The sequence below is a fragment of the Corticium candelabrum genome, chromosome 7 (genome assembly GCF_963422355.1).
Source record: "Corticium candelabrum chromosome 7, ooCorCand1.1, whole genome shotgun sequence".
Classification (NCBI taxonomy): Eukaryota; Metazoa; Porifera; class Homoscleromorpha; order Homosclerophorida; family Plakinidae; genus Corticium; species Corticium candelabrum.
Genome location: NC_085091.1, coordinates 1243731 through 1258663, shown reverse-complemented (window position 1 = coordinate 1258663; position 14933 = coordinate 1243731). Strand labels below are relative to the sequence as shown.

General features: G+C 42.7%; 2 protein-coding genes across 3 annotated transcripts; one reads left to right on the top strand and one right to left on the bottom strand.

Annotated features, from left to right (window-relative positions):
- Positions 1–32: 32 nt before the first annotated feature.
- On the bottom strand, positions 33–1790 carry LOC134182402 (stromal membrane-associated protein 2-like). The gene is made up of 8 exons (XM_062649802.1): positions 1738–1790; positions 1630–1674; positions 1189–1250; positions 1066–1129; positions 1001–1007; positions 688–802; positions 175–611; positions 33–107 (listed from the first exon to the last, which is right to left on the bottom strand). The coding sequence occupies exons 1-8, from the start codon at positions 1788–1790 to the stop codon at positions 33–35; spliced, it is 858 nt and encodes a 285-aa protein (XP_062505786.1).
- A 2810-nt stretch (positions 1791–4600) lies between these two features.
- LOC134182013 (uncharacterized) lies at positions 4601–14819 on the top strand. Of its 2 annotated transcripts, XM_062649322.1 has the most exons (13): positions 4601–4629; positions 4689–4811; positions 4880–5005; positions 5704–5952; positions 6022–6359; positions 7089–7208; positions 7266–7388; positions 11668–11793; positions 11854–11979; positions 12044–12148; positions 12224–12322; positions 12945–13454; positions 13693–14819. In XM_062649322.1, the coding sequence occupies exons 5-13, from the start codon at positions 6245–6247 to the stop codon at positions 14499–14501; spliced, it is 2133 nt and encodes a 710-aa protein (XP_062505306.1). In that variant the 5' UTR covers positions 4601–4629; positions 4689–4811; positions 4880–5005; positions 5704–5952; positions 6022–6244; the 3' UTR covers positions 14502–14819. The 2 variants fall into 2 exon arrangements, with proteins under 2 accessions (XP_062505306.1, XP_062505307.1); XM_062649323.1 differs by lacking the exons at positions 4601–4629; positions 4689–4811; positions 4880–5005; positions 5704–5952 and having other exon boundaries at positions 6270–6385.
- The last annotated feature ends 114 nt before the right edge of the window (positions 14820–14933 follow it).

Here is a 14933-nt window from a genome sequence, read left to right as displayed (position 1 = left end):
AGGTGAGATGCATACAAGCAGCATTATTACAATCACAACAGCTCACCACATGCCAAAGCCAACAGCATCCCAGAAATATCACCCGTCTTTGTCGCCTCATACAAAATCTAACACACACAACAAGCAACAACCATCACCACACACATCATCATCCTTCAACACAACAACACCAACCTGTGAACTATTTCCCAAACCACCAGCATGTGTATGCAACTCAACAGACAACTGTCTCAATCTACTCTCCTCCTTCTCCGTTCCCGTCATCGTCAACAGCTTCTTCTTCTGAGACAACTTCTTCAAATTGTGAGTAACTCTCTTTCGTCTCGACTTCTTCGGCTTTGACACCGTTTCCGTATCACTAATGCTGCCCACCTCACCTTCATCCTTCGATACGTCCAACTTGTCCTGCAATTGTGCTCGTTTTGGTTTTGAAATCAGCCAGTGACAACGACGAACCGGCGAGACAGGCTGACTGTAGGTCTTCCGATGAATTTCTGGACTGATCCTGTCTGAATCAGATGTAGCTTCAGACAACACTACTGAATCCATCGTCACTTCTCGTTTGTCAGTAGCAACCGGGAAAGGATCCTCGTCTCCGTTGTCATCACTTTCTGAGCCGGTGACAATGGTAAGCAAGTACTCACATTGGTTTGGAGGTAGACACTATCTTTTGATTCAAGAGAAAACGTTTGTTGACGTATTTCACTCTTATGTATGTCTCTCGTTCGTCTCGTGACGACTGAGTTGTCGGCTTCTTCCATCCTTCCAAATTTCGCGCCAACACTGTTGACCACAGAGTTGCCTGGCATCATCATAAGCTAAAGTCACACACAAAAATTAAAAAATAAATAAATAATTAGTTGATAATAAAATTAGTAATGCACATGTGCTAATGTCTTAGACAAGTACTTAGACATCAATACAGTCGTTCTGTCTTATAACATTTTAATATTAATAATTAATTAAACTTAAAATCATAGTAGCAACTCTAGTGACAGACTTGATTCCTGAAATTTCACACAAACGTTTATCCAACGACACAAACAGTGTACCCACCCAACTGACCGATAAATTCCCGAACAATCAATACAGAGAGTGACTCCAAGGTTGATGCTTGCCCACATCGAGTCTACAACAACAACAACACGACGTCAAACTTGACAACATAAAGTAGCAACGACTACTGACCTGGAGAGTCACAGTCGGCGCACGTTTCATTCCCGGCGATGCGTTTCAGCTCGGCTGTACGTCTGTAGACAGTAATATTGTAGCATTCAATGTAACAAGTTATGACTAACATGATGCTGCATAGACAGACAGACACACATACATTGTAGCATTCAATGTAACAAGTTATGACTAACATGATGCTGCATAGACAGACAGACACACATACACACAGACACACATACACACAGACACACATACACACAGACACAGACAAACACACACACACACACACACACACACACACACACACACACACACACACACACACACACACACACACACACACACACACACACACACACAGACACACACAAACAGCACACGCACAAACGCGTGGGCGTGTTCGTTTCATTATACCATCCATTTCTAAACTAATTTTATCGAACCTACTCTACTAACATTTCGAGTCTGCGCATATCTTGCTCACTAAAACTCAAATTTGCTCTGAGAATAAAGAATAACGAAACAATTAGAAATAGAGACGGGAAAATTGGTTTGTTTGATTGCCTGAATGATGGAGTGTCTCCGACACTCTCATCCAAGTCTACTGGCCAATCCATAAATCTTTCTCTCTTCTCTGAATGAAAGGATCAACGGATTTCCTGACTGCGCATGTGCACAACTTGTGCTAAGTCCCTCCCTATGTGCGTGTCCTGTCACGTAGGGGAGGTGTCCCTAATGTGAGACAATTGCGGAGGCATAGGAATTCTTTGCAATCTTTGTCAGCAAGAAAGAGTCTAGCGGTACTAAGCTGTACGTTAGGTAGCACCTCCATGACCAGTGCTGTGGTACATATGTTATCTCCTCATCATCTGCTGTAGCGCTAGCGCGGGCGAGAAACCGGACATTGTTCATCGAGAACACGGAAACACCTTCCAAAGCCCGGATACACCTAATGTGAGACAGTTGATTTTTCTTTTCTGGAAAGTTGCTGTTTGCTCATACTTTTTGCACAAGTACAGCAGTCGGTCCTTGTTAACTGTCAGTACAACCAGTTCGTTTCTCAAAGTGTCTGCGATGGTAGACCTACGTCTAGAGTGCTTTTCAATGTCAGTCATGTCTAGTGAATTTCAAAGCAGAACGGTTCTGATTATTATGTAAATGCACAAAGGCAATCGAGTACAATCGCAAAATTTTCTACAGAGTAGAATTACCTAGTCGGTATCAGCTATACTCTACCTACTACCTTTTTACCTTTAAATGTTACATGTAAAAATAGAAATTGTAGTTATTTTAAACTGTAGTGTTTGCTGGTAATGAAAGCTAGCTGTTCTGATTGATATTGGAATAAATAATGCTATTACCTAATATTACGTACGAAACATCAGTAGTTTATTGCTCTTGGCTACAGCAGCTAGCCTAGTAGGACTACTAACTTGCAGTGAAGATTGCTAATGCGAGTTGAATAGAGCTGTGAATTCAGGCCTGACCAACTGCAAGCACACGATGTAGCTGTTTTTGGCCCATTGAAGTCTGTGTGGAGGAAAGTAGTGAGAGAGCACAAACTAGCCATCAGTACCAAACAAATTTCTAGAAACGTATTTCTGTCTGTGCTTTCTCATCAACTCTTTGCTGGATCATTCTTGCCTGAACACCTCGTGAGTGGTTTTCGAGGAGCTGGAATTCGTCTACTATCATCTTTAGCAATAAAGATCGAAAGGCAAAAAACAGCAGTTCCCTTTGTACATCAGTTAGGTAGGTAAGTACTATTCCAGCAACTCCAATGGCTCCAACTGTTACCGCAACCAGACAGAGGGTTGAATCGTATTTCACCAAACATTTTGAGCAGAAAGCAGAAGAGACAAAAGTGAAAGCAAAACAAGAATCAGACCAAAGCATTATGGAGAAGGTCTCACAGAAGATGATATATTGAAAGAATTAAGCAAGAGCAAGAAGAGAGAGAACAAAAGAAGCAAACAAAAGGTAGGAAAATAAAACAAAAACAAGAGATCATACCAAACAGGTTGAACAAGTAGACAAAAACACCTGTCAAGAATGAAAAGATCATTATGATGAAGATGACAATACAAATGACTTCTAGATAGGATGTGACACTCCTGGATGCTGCAAATGATATCATTATTGGTGTTCGAACCTCCGACAAATGCCGGATGAAACAGAGCCCTTCTTTTGTCGGTGTTTGTCCAAATAATAGTTACTAAGTAGTCAGAACATATCCAACGACTACTAACACAACAAAGTAAATTTAGCATAGAGGCTACAGAGTCACTGTATACATGTGCACATGTAAGATGATCCATATAACGTCTAAAAACAGCAAAGTCACAACCAGTGCAATGGAGCTTGGTAGTCCTAGACCCTGTAAAAGCTTTAGTTAAACAACCAAATTGGGATACACAGGCAAAACTTATACAAATTGCAAGTTTATTTGACAAAACCGCCACAACGTGAATGTTTACAAGTCGAAATCATAGCGCAGTTCTACTCCAGAAGAACATCATAAAATAAGATACAACTAACACTGACAAACAAGGTCTCTTTCACCTACCGGAGAAAAATTAACACCCAACTAGAGGCCTCCAAGACTAAAGTCCGTTCACGCATTAGATGGACTGAGGAATTCAGCGCGTAGCAGGAGTATAGTATGGGTTTCCGAGGTCTAATTAATATCGATGGACAGCTCTTGAAGAGCTTAATTCAATTATAATAATCATATATTTCTTGCTATGAACAGAAGACCAGCATAAGCAACTTCCGGAATTGTAATGAGTTAGCGGGTGGAGACAAGCTTAATCAGATCAATCTAGAGACAACCCCCAGTGAGATAACTCTTTATCAAACTATTAAAGAAGGGGTGTAACAAAATACTAATGACACAAACAATTAGAAACTCGTATACGGTACAAGCAAGCATTTATTGATTTCCTGTGGCTTGCATTTGATCTTCGTCATAGCTCTCTGTGGAATCAGACTCACCAGCATCTGACTCTTCGTTAGGGTTTACTTCAATCACCATATCTAGTGGTTTGCGTCCTTGTGACAACACAAGCTAAGAATGCAATCAGTATAAGATAGCTTCTTATACAAACATAACATCCGGCTTTCTTGATAATCTGTTTAGCTAAGGTCCAACCCTCAGGCACGAGTCCATCTAATTCGTGAACAGACTTTAGAAATCAACTGTCTCACATTAGGTACATCCGGGCTATTCAGCTAAACGTGACAGCTTGCCGTGAAATCGTCATTTGCCTTTACCCGCGCAGCACGATTTGAAAGCCAAGTCGTCTCTGGATTCCCCAACTCTAGAGGTACAAACTGAAAAACTTTAATTGCAATCAAACTTCTAGTTTGGAAGCAAGCTGCTATGTTTAGTATTCTATTACAGAACTGTCTCACCTCCCCTAATGGCTGAACGTCAATTCACGGCTAACCCTGATGGTATCATTTGTGGGTGGAGATGTAGTGTTTGTTTCAGTTTTGTTCGTTTTCGTTTGTAGATTTATATTTGAGAGCAGAGAAACTGTGGAATGAGAGAAACTTTGTAGATGCTGAAAGCAGTTTGCATCAATTGCTGCGGGTCTACCAAAGAGCAGAACATGAACCGTTCAAGAAAGCAAATGGTTAGTGTGTATGTGTGAAGATGTAGAGATCTATTGATATTAACTATTTTATTCAAATTTGTTGGAAGCGCTTGCTATGTTGGGTTCATGTCTATATTACCAACATAAAGTGAATGACGCCGTAAAGTTTACGGAACAATGTTTGTCTATTGTACGAGATATTACACCTCAACATGAGAAGTTTCTGTCTGATGGTAAGTGTGATTTCTGTTTTATTCATTGTTATGAGTTTATCTCACTAACACAACGCTTTCAACCTCTATTGACCGTTTATAGGAAATTTAGATAGTAAAGTTGAGGGTTACATCTAAAATCGTGCATTTCATCAGTTCTGTCAACAGTTTGTTTGTCAATTAATGTTTTATTGAATATGAACTCAGGATTGATATTAATTTGATATTTTATATTATTTTACAGAACAACAATTTTTGGTCATTAATTAATAATTTGGACAAAGTTTTATTAAATCTTGTTGCATTGCTTTTTTGCATATTCTTCATGTGACATCATTTGTGTTTGTTATGATGGCAATTTGTTCTTCCATTAAGAGAATTACAATTTATAGCAGAATTTTGTGTTTTGCATAAGTTACAGTAGGATGTGACTTATGTGAAGACTTTGGGACCTGCTCTATTCATAACTCTGAATAATCCAGATAATTGCATGACGTCTACTCACTACAGCTACACAACCAAATCGTTTAACGTGTGGGACTGGTGAAAGTGAAATGTCTGCAGTTTGTTTTTAGTTTTCATGATGTCCCACATGGTAGAGCTCGCAATTGCAAAGTCTTGACCAATGCAGACGTAGCTGCAGCCACCCGAGGCTTTCTTACAAATTTCTATCTTCTCTTCTATGGACAGAACCACTCTAGTTTGCTTCTAATTTGCAGTTGCAACATTTTCACAATCACAAATGAGGACGGACATTACCATTTTGTGTGCAAAGCTAAGGTGAGTGGGAGGCAGCGTGTGTCTTGTAAACGGACGTGTTGGGATAACTGGTGTTTGTATGAGTGACATCCTGCTGTAATATTGTTGGATATTGAACAGCCGTCCATCAACAGATACAAGTCATACTTTGTCAGAAATGAATGTAGAACAATGAGAGTAGCATAGCTGGTTGTGACAAGAGTTTTCTAGTAAGACAGCAATACAAACAGCCACAGCAAGTGAGAGCAGCAAGGAAATGCATTCTATCTTTAATTTAGTGTATAGGGAAATATTAATGCAGAAGAGAGTAAAGAAAAGTAGAAATGTGAGTAGTGCAGCTAGATTTTTATTATGATTTATGTGCACTATGTCTAGTGTGTAGTGTGTGTTGAGAGGTGAAGATGTTGGGGTGTGTGACAGACTGTGAAGAGAGACTACGACTACAAGAGATGACGTGACTGACTGTTGTGTTGTTGTGTCTCTAACTTAGTGTTACGCAATATGGGAGTGTATCTATACGATGAGGGCAAGTATGTAAGAGCAACAGAACATCTAAGAGAGTCACTCAACATCAAGCGTAGATTGTCTTCTGTGGACAAAGTCATCATGGCACGAAGTGAGTAAGAGTGATGTTGTGAGTTTGTAAGTGAATGTAATATTGAGTATTAGGTTTATGAGTTTGTTAATTAATGAAGTAATGTAGTGTTGCAGCTTGTGTAGAGTGTAAGAGATGAGAGGAAGACATGAACGGGTCGTCAAGGAGGACACATAGACAAAGAGAGAAGAAAAGTGAATTTAGACATTGTGAATTGAAGTCAATGTCTTTATTTAAGTGGAGAGAAGTGATGAGAGTGGAGAAGCACGACTTTAGACGAGTCTTTGTGTTGCATTTGTGCTGCATTTGTGAATGTTAATAGATACGGTCAGATGTGGTCGTTGCAAGCATGTTTGTTCCTCTAGTGTTTGTTGTATTAATGCAACTGTCAGATTATTGTTAATGTGGACATGAGGGCTTTGTGTCACATTTGTAAATTGGTTGTACGTGTATGTTTGTGGGAAAGCATGGATGTCAGTCTATTGGATGTCAGAGTAACGAGGTCTGACTATGTGCTGATGTTAGAGTGTGTGTGTATTTATGATGGAAAATTGCAGTCGTGATTATGATGTTTGCTGCTTTGGATTTTCCAATCAAACATTTATTTATTAAATATGAAATATTGGTTTGTGATATTTTGTTTTGTAGAAATTGAAATTTGTTGATAAAAGATTTTACATTTTATGCATCAATATGGCTTTTTAAATATTGAAATCAATGACTGTTTAATAAAGTGTTGTTGTTGTGTAGCTTATGCTTATTTGTCACGTTGCCTTCTCTCTCAATGTCTAACAAAAGAAGCAGAAGATGTGATGAGAGAAGGTTATGTTTTAGCAATCAGAACGGATAACAATGGTGTGAAAGCAGAAGGTGAGTATGGTGTGTGAATTGAAATGTTGTTTGCTGTTGCTGATTGTGTTTGAGTAGCTGCTACTGTATTGGCTTATGCAATTCATCTAAATGAAGGAACAGAAGAGGAAGTGAAAAAATTGTTACAACAGGCTAATGGATGGATTCAAATGGTGGTAGAAAGACGAAACAAGGCAGAAGGTAAGTTACAAGATGGAAATGAGTTTTTAGAGTTTAATGTTGACAGTAACATTGAGATTGACTCCTTACTTTTACCAAAACTTGATTTAGCAAGACCATTTAGCAAGAACTGCTCAGACCTGCTATTACGAAGCTCTTGCTGATGGACGAGGGGCGAAGTCCGAGTCACTGCGCATTCTCAAATCGTCATTTGGTTGCGTGCTGGTAGGCAGGAGGGTCTTGGACCCGGACTCCGACCCCACACCTTGTCACGTCAGTTCTCTGAAATGGGGAGCAAACGGAGAAAGTAGGGGACTAGGGGAAGGGAGGGAGCGGAACAAATTTGAGCTTGTGTTGCAACGGCACGAAAGCTAAGACTGAGTTGGCGCGCCGACATTAAGCGCATGCATCCTAATTGTGGTACCACCCCAGACCCAACGTGCACGCCGGCTCACGGAGTGGAGTCAACCTCGTCTCACTACATTAAACATCATTTGACTCCTTACCTTTGCCGAAACTCGGTTTAGCAAGACCATACTTACCTTTTCGTCCGTCTTTGAGAACTGCTCAGACCTGCTATTATGAAGGTCTGGCTGATGGACGAGGGGCGGAGCCCGAGTCACTGCACATACCCAAATTACCATTTGGTTGCGTGCTGGTAGGCAGGAGGGTCTTGGACCCGGAGTCTGACCCAACAGGGGGAATTCTCGTAGAGAACGAGCCCGCCCAAGTACGAAACCACCGAAACAAGAAATTATATATACACAGTGGCATGGCAGCGGCTCCTGCGAACACAAAATACGACCTAGTCCAACAGCAAGTCAAAGAAGGCAGCGCTATTCTAACATCAGGTTACTAACTGACCTACACTGAGCTAGTTTCTAGACGTATATACAGTCTGCTTACGATACCAATTGACTGGAGACGGTAGCGAGGTCTGGCCTAGGCAAACGAATGTAGAGCTGGAAAGCGTCACTCCTCCATGAGTCGTTCCACTCCTACTGTAGCCATTTGCCTGATCACACTGTGCCACACCCCATGTGCCTGATGCGTGGGAGCGAACGATTACCGATGGTACTGCGCGTCCCAGTGTCTGAAGCATCGACGAGTCATTCCAGTCGGTCATAAAAGTGTCCCATCAGTGCAGGTCTGCTATAGCTTCTTTGTTGAGGCGGACGCGATAATGGAGATGATTCACACAGGACGACAGGTCAGTAAGCCTGCATAAGAAAATGCGCCCGGTTTTACCACTGTTGCCTGGTGGAGAGAACAGATAAGAGACAGCAACTCTCTTTTCGTGCATGACCGACAACCGAGCCACCAGTGACGTCAATGCTGGTATAAGATAGTGTACACACGTCTCAATCAATGCCCTCATTGACGCTAGCCGAGTGCGGTGACGACAAGTCGACGATGAGACGCCATCGATCTGGCTGGTGCACTTTTGGAATGACTTCCAGCGGGTTAACCTGTATGTCTGTCGACTGCCACTGCGTAGGGCCTGCGAGGCAACATGCCTTATGCTCTTGATCCACGTAACTGTCGATGACCTTGATATTGGCCATAGCAGACGACATGTTACGACGCGATCATCTGCAAGCAGTTCGAGTGTGGTCAAATCCGATGCGAAAACCGTTAGCCAGAACATCCAAGATGTAGTCACGGAAGGATACGTCCGGGTGGGTAGCAAGCTCACGAGTCCAAGAACGTATACGTAGTGCCAGTGGGGAGAACGAGAGATCCTTGTCTCTTGGCACGTGAGCTCCGCGGGACAACAACTCTCCAGCGTCGACAAGTCTTTCATGTAGGGGTACTTACCGTTGAACACGTTACACGCTGCTAAGTTCCGGACAGACATGTTCCCTAGCGAGTACAACGACATGAGAGGTAGCCTCACCGAAAGACAGAAGTGCACCAGTATAGTGAACAACACAACAGATACTAACGGGCTGATAAAGATAACCGGTATGCGTTTACTGTTAGCTATGACAAGCCGAGTGCGGCTTAATTCAGCAAAGAAAAACAACCAAGCAGCGGTAACCGCAAGCAACAAGCAAACCAGCAGTTCGGGCAAGTAAGCCGTTTTGCGCTACTTACTGGTCCAGCGTGCAGCCTCTTCACTTGTGACGGGATTTGTCAGTATGAAGATGAATCGTCTTCTCTCCTGGTGCATAATTAGATGCGTCAGGACTGGCGTCGCATCGGTGACCTGTGCGGCGGCATCGCAGACAGACATGTCTGTAGGTACAACTCGCCCCGTTACAGGTACCAAAGTTGTACCTACGGCATATCGGCTGTTGAGCGGCCGAGTAGGAGCTGCCCTTGTCCGATCGAGTAGACTGGCGTTGAGTTTGGCGGAGGTGTTGCAGTTAGCCTCTGTCGTGTCACCCGGCTTTTGATGTGGGCACAAAGCACATGCTGCAGTGCTATATTCTGGCTCTAGACAGTGCAAGCAGTGGCTGGCAGGTGACTGGTCCATTGCTAAAATGGTAGCTGCGTACAGGGAAGCGTGCAACTGGCTCCAGATGATGGCCGGTGAGTGGGCGCCCGGCAAGTGGGCGGCCAGCTGCCTAAAACACGTGTCGTACAGCAGCCATCCCATTCCGGAATGGTATTGCGCTTCATGGACGACCAGTTGGAGGTACGCCATGAGGTTGAGTGCATGGGACGGAGTGGCCCAAAGCACGATGGCCGCGTAGATGGCAAAACACTGCACCCACATGCCGAGCGATGGCACTTGACGTAGATGTCGGTGACCGGCCTCGTTCGTGTCGGTGACAGCAGAAGCCTGGAGTCGTCGGAGTAATTCTAAGTTGTCCGGTAGAAGCTCCTCAAAGTCAACAAACTGGCCCGACTGGATCAGTTTGACGAGTCTGGCTGGCACTGGTGACATGCCTTCTCCCACTGCCAGTGGATGAGCAGGTTTGGCCTCACCGGCGTTGATGGCTGTCCCTTGGACAGTAGGTGCAAGTGCGCCAAAGAGACCTGGTGCACCATCCGGCCGGCCGATCGGAATGTTTCCTAGGTCTCCAGCTGCTGGCATTGCGCCCAATGGAGGATCTGAACCAAACACTTTGTGACTACCATGTCGTACAGTCGGTCACGTTGCAGTGACTCAGGCTGAGCCGTAACAACATGGCCTCATGCAAGAAGCTGCAGCGACATTAGCGCCACAGCGGTGGAAGACAAAACTTGGGTATACGTTGTCAAAACAAGCAGTTTTTAAAGCAGTATCAGTGGTAAAAAAGATGGCGGTCTTCGCAATAACAAATAGAAAGACAGCGGTCATTACGTAACACGTATGCAGTAAAGAGCATGCAGATGTCTTAGTAATCCACATGACGCAAACAACAGAGAGCTGAACGAAAATGTTAGGTGGTCTGGGTGCAAAGTCAAGGACGGCTATGTTTAGCAAACCTGTTAACGACAGCTGTCTTAGTGCGTATGCGATAACTATGGCAGATAGCAACCTTGACGATATATATATATATATATATATATATATATATATATATAGGCAATCAGTGAAGCGAAAAGCATGCATGATAGCCGGTATCGGTCAAGAATGCAAATTGTGCCCCTGCTGGTCACGGTAAGCCACAAACAGCCTGACTGCAGTAGTTTACTTTCCGCGCGTGCATGCCGGACCTCCTGCACAGCCACATTAGCACGCGAATCGGCTTGAGTTGCACGATGCGAGTGGCGTTGCAGAAGTGGTGAACGTAGAAAACCGCTCGGCGGTTACGCGGAAGACTACCAATAGAGCTTAAATGTATGTACTAAGAGTCGTGAAAGGAAAACAAAGGCGCTGATGGACGACTGATGTGTGCCAAAAAATGACTGTCGGTCTGTGCAACAATGTATGCTACCAACCAACCACTGCACTGCTCTAACAGAGTCTTGGGCTAATACTTGATGCTGCACCGCTTCTGGTCAGAGTGGCGAGCTCCACTCAAACCACAGTCCACGCTGTTTCCGCCATCAGAGCCTTTAGTTTCTCTTGAGGAATAGACACTTGACTGCTCGCACTCGAGTCGGATGCACTGGAAGAAGAATGTTCAGCCATTTGGAGGGCAACAAATTTGAGCTTGTGTCACAATGGCACAAAAGCTAAGACTAAGTTGGTGCGATAATGTTAAGGGCATGCGTCCTAATTCTGGTACCACCCCAGGCCCAACATGCGCGCCGGCACACGGGGTGGAGTCAACCTCGTCTAACTACATTAAACACCATTAATCATTGAACTTGTGAGTGTGTTAGATGTGTGACATACGTTGCTGACTTGTGTTGTGTTGTGTAGTGTTGAGTGTAATGGGAGAAGTATTGGTGATAAGAGGTGACTACAAGCGTGCCAATAGGATACTGCAGAATGCAGCAACAATGCAAAGACACTTTTTACCAACCAACCATTGGGAGACTGCTATAAGTGAGAGATTGTAACTATGAGAATTGTCTCTTAATTATGTTTATTGTTCCTTTTGTTCAGCTCTTTGTCGTATGGCAGAGTGTCAAGTTAAACAAGACCAACAAATGGCTGCTTTGCCATTGTTCCATGAGTCATCAGAAATGATGAGTAAATCAATAGGTGTGGAACACCCAATAAGAGGAAGAAGTAAGTCATTGTCTAGAGTCATATTTTGTTTTGTTTTAACTGTAGAATGTTTATTTGTATTCAGGTTTATTTGGTGTTGCTAAAGTCCTTTTGAGACAACAGAAGTGGCAAGAAGCAGAAACCATCCTAAAGGAAAGTGTCAATATTTTGCATCCCACAACAAGTGCAGGTGTGTTGTCACATAAAATGATTAGAAATAATAGAAAGTGGATAAAGTACGAGTTCTATCTTATTGTGTGTATAGCAATTCGAGATCTGAACTATTGCTTACGAATGCTAAAGAAAGATCAAGAAGCAGTTGACATTTTGCAACAGCATCAACGAGTTGTTTCTTATGATCAAGGTATACACTCATGTACTTATGAGCTCCCAATTATTCTTGCAGGAAATTTTTGTATAAACTGTGCTGTAGTGACTTTCCTTATACTCAATGAGCAGACGATTCAAATACAATTTGCATTAGCTAAGTCAGTTGGTGATGATGAGGTCACATGTAGCATGTAATGTGACACGAGATGTGGGATGAACGTAAAGATAGGCGGCATTCCTGCCTTGTTTTATGTAACCCAGTCATCCATCCAACATGTACAACTATTATGTACCGTCACTCTTTTGTTCTTTTTAAGATATTTACTATCCACCACTACTCTAGTTGCAAGTAAAGTTTGTTTATTTTTACTAAAATCTGACAAGCAGACGGATGTTGTATGTCATGATTAACACATTAAGATTCTAGATCTGTTGAACACATCAGACAGTCATTTCCATGTTGTATCAGTAATGTATGTTGTTGGTTTAAACAAAGTGTGAGAAGGTGACACTAAATATTTTTATCTTCATGTGATGGATTTGTTTGTTGACTGTTTGTCTATCTACATGCTCGGTCTTCTGTCTTCTTACTCACTCATCTGTTTATGTGTATTATTGCTTGTTTGAGTATTAATCTTTACTATTTATTTTTGCAGGCAAGCATCAAGCAAGTGCATTTCAAGTCGATGATTTACAAAGAGAGTTGGAGCAACTCAGAGAAAGCAATCGAGCCATTCAAGCAGAGAAATGTGCCATTCAAGCAGAGAAATATGCTTTACAGCAGCAATTGGCTGATCAGGAGGCTGTACCTTGTGCCATCACTTATGAGCATGAACGTCAAGTGGGAGAAGTAAGGAGATTGCTGCAGCTCATGCAGGAACGTGATGAAAACAACAAACGACTACAGAACCAACTCCGCAGAATGACATATCAGTTGGATAACAAGGAGAGACGGCTACAACAACAGGGAGGAGAAATTGATGTTTTAAGGCAGGAGGTGCAAGAGGAGCACACGACTAATGAACTTCTGGCAAGAGACTTGCAACGAAGTGAAAGAGCAATGCAGGAACTGGAGAGACTTCAACATCAATATGACAGGCTTGTACAGATCCATGATGACAGTTTACACATGACTGGATTAAAGTTGGGAACAGGAGGTTATGGAGGTAACAGAAATGAGTAAATTGTTTGCTTAACTATACAGTAGAGCACCACTTATCTGGACAGGATTGGGTCAGAGGGTGTCCAGATACCCAGTATGAAGCACTCTGTTAACATGTGGCTGTAATATTATTTTTCCATTATAGATTTTGTGGCCACATGATGACCAGGTGGCAGAGATGATCTGTCCAGATAATAAGTGCTCTACTGTATGTGTATGTGTGTATTGATGGTGTATTGTAGAGGTTGGTGTTGGCATGTGGAGTGGTGTAGGAGTTGCTGTCAAGACATTTCATGAAGAACCGGTTAGAGTAGATGAACTCAACATTTCATTCATTCGACGTGAAGTGTCGGTGTCCAGTCATGTCCATCACCCCAATGTCGTATCCATCTGTGGAGCTATCATTGAGAATGAAGTTCCTCTTCGTATCGTCATGGAGCTTTTGGAAGGATCACTGAAAGATGTGATCAAAGCTGCTTTGAGAAGCAGATATCTGTCCATGAGGGAACAAGTGGATATAGCTGTGGGATGTCTGTGTGGTGTGATGTATCTTCACCAGCTGCAGCCTGCTCTTCTTCATGGAGACATTCGCTCTACCAACATTCTCATCAGCAAGACCATGCAAGCCAAAATCGGTGATCTGGGCTCTTGTCGCTTCTCTAACGAGTCACTTTCTGTTGGTCCTCTCAGTCCACAATACATTGCACCAGAACGAGTTGTGGAAGGTCGTGCAGTGACCCCATACAACACAACACACGCCGACATGTACAGCTTGGGAGTCACGTTTGTCGAGTTATTCACAGGAGTAGGTGCAGAGAGGAAATTACGTGAGAGGCAGTTTCGAGCTGTTCCTTATGTTCCACTGCAGGACATTTGCTATGCTATGGCAGAAGAGAATTCACATGATCGCATTTCTGCAGCAGCAGCTCTCATGCAAGTGAATGCAGTGAAGCAGAATGTTGAGTACACTTTATGTCCTCCCAAAAGGATGGTGAGAGGCAAGAAACGCAAAGAAGACAAAGTGACACTCGTAGAGATGCCGTGGATGTGACTTAGGAGCAGATAATTGTGATGTATTTGTTTGTCTGTTTGTCTCAATTCATCGAACTTTGCTGCTTGTTATAAATGCAATAGATGATGTTGCATGTGTGTAGCCTGCTGTGCAATATGAGTTGACATTAACTTTTTGATAGTCTAGCAGTCAGTCTCACAGGTTTTTACAGTTTGTGTTGATGTGAACTACAGTAAAACGTTTGACTCTAGATGAAGAGCTTTATAGCCATTTAAATGTTGTTTGTCAGTTGTGTATGTCAATGCTGCAGCTAAATGTCAGCCTATTGTAATATTAAAAATGATAGAACTTGCCTATTCACCTTGAATGCTTGTCTGTTTGTATGTAAATTCTGATGGATAATAGGCAAGACACACAACTTGTGATTAGAAACCATTGAGAAATTGTGATTATGCTGACAGTAGCATCAGT

What these genes read in the sequence shown, in the direction of transcription:
- LOC134182402 (XM_062649802.1), bottom strand. Translation starts at nt 1,790, where the DNA reads ATGGATTGGCCAGTAGACTTGGATGAGAGTGTCGGAGACACTCCATCA. An exon ending in GATATGCGCAGACTCGAAAT is followed by an intron (nt 1,251 to 1,629) that starts GTTAGTAGAGTA and finishes TACTGTCTACAG; the next exon opens with ACGTACAGCCGAGCTGAAAC. An exon ending in GTTTGGGAAATAGTTCACAG is followed by an intron (nt 108 to 174) that starts GTTGGTGTTGTT and finishes TGTGTGTGTTAG; the next exon opens with ATTTTGTATGAGGCGACAAA.
- LOC134182013 (XM_062649322.1), top strand. Translation starts at nt 6,245, where the DNA reads ATGGGAGTGTATCTATACGATGAGGGCAAGTATGTAAGAGCAACAGAA. An exon ending in AAGACGAAACAAGGCAGAAG is followed by an intron (nt 7,389 to 11,667) that starts GTAAGTTACAAG and finishes TGTGTTGTGTAG; the next exon opens with TGTTGAGTGTAATGGGAGAA. An exon ending in GCATCCCACAACAAGTGCAG is followed by an intron (nt 12,149 to 12,223) that starts GTGTGTTGTCAC and finishes TTGTGTGTATAG; the next exon opens with CAATTCGAGATCTGAACTAT.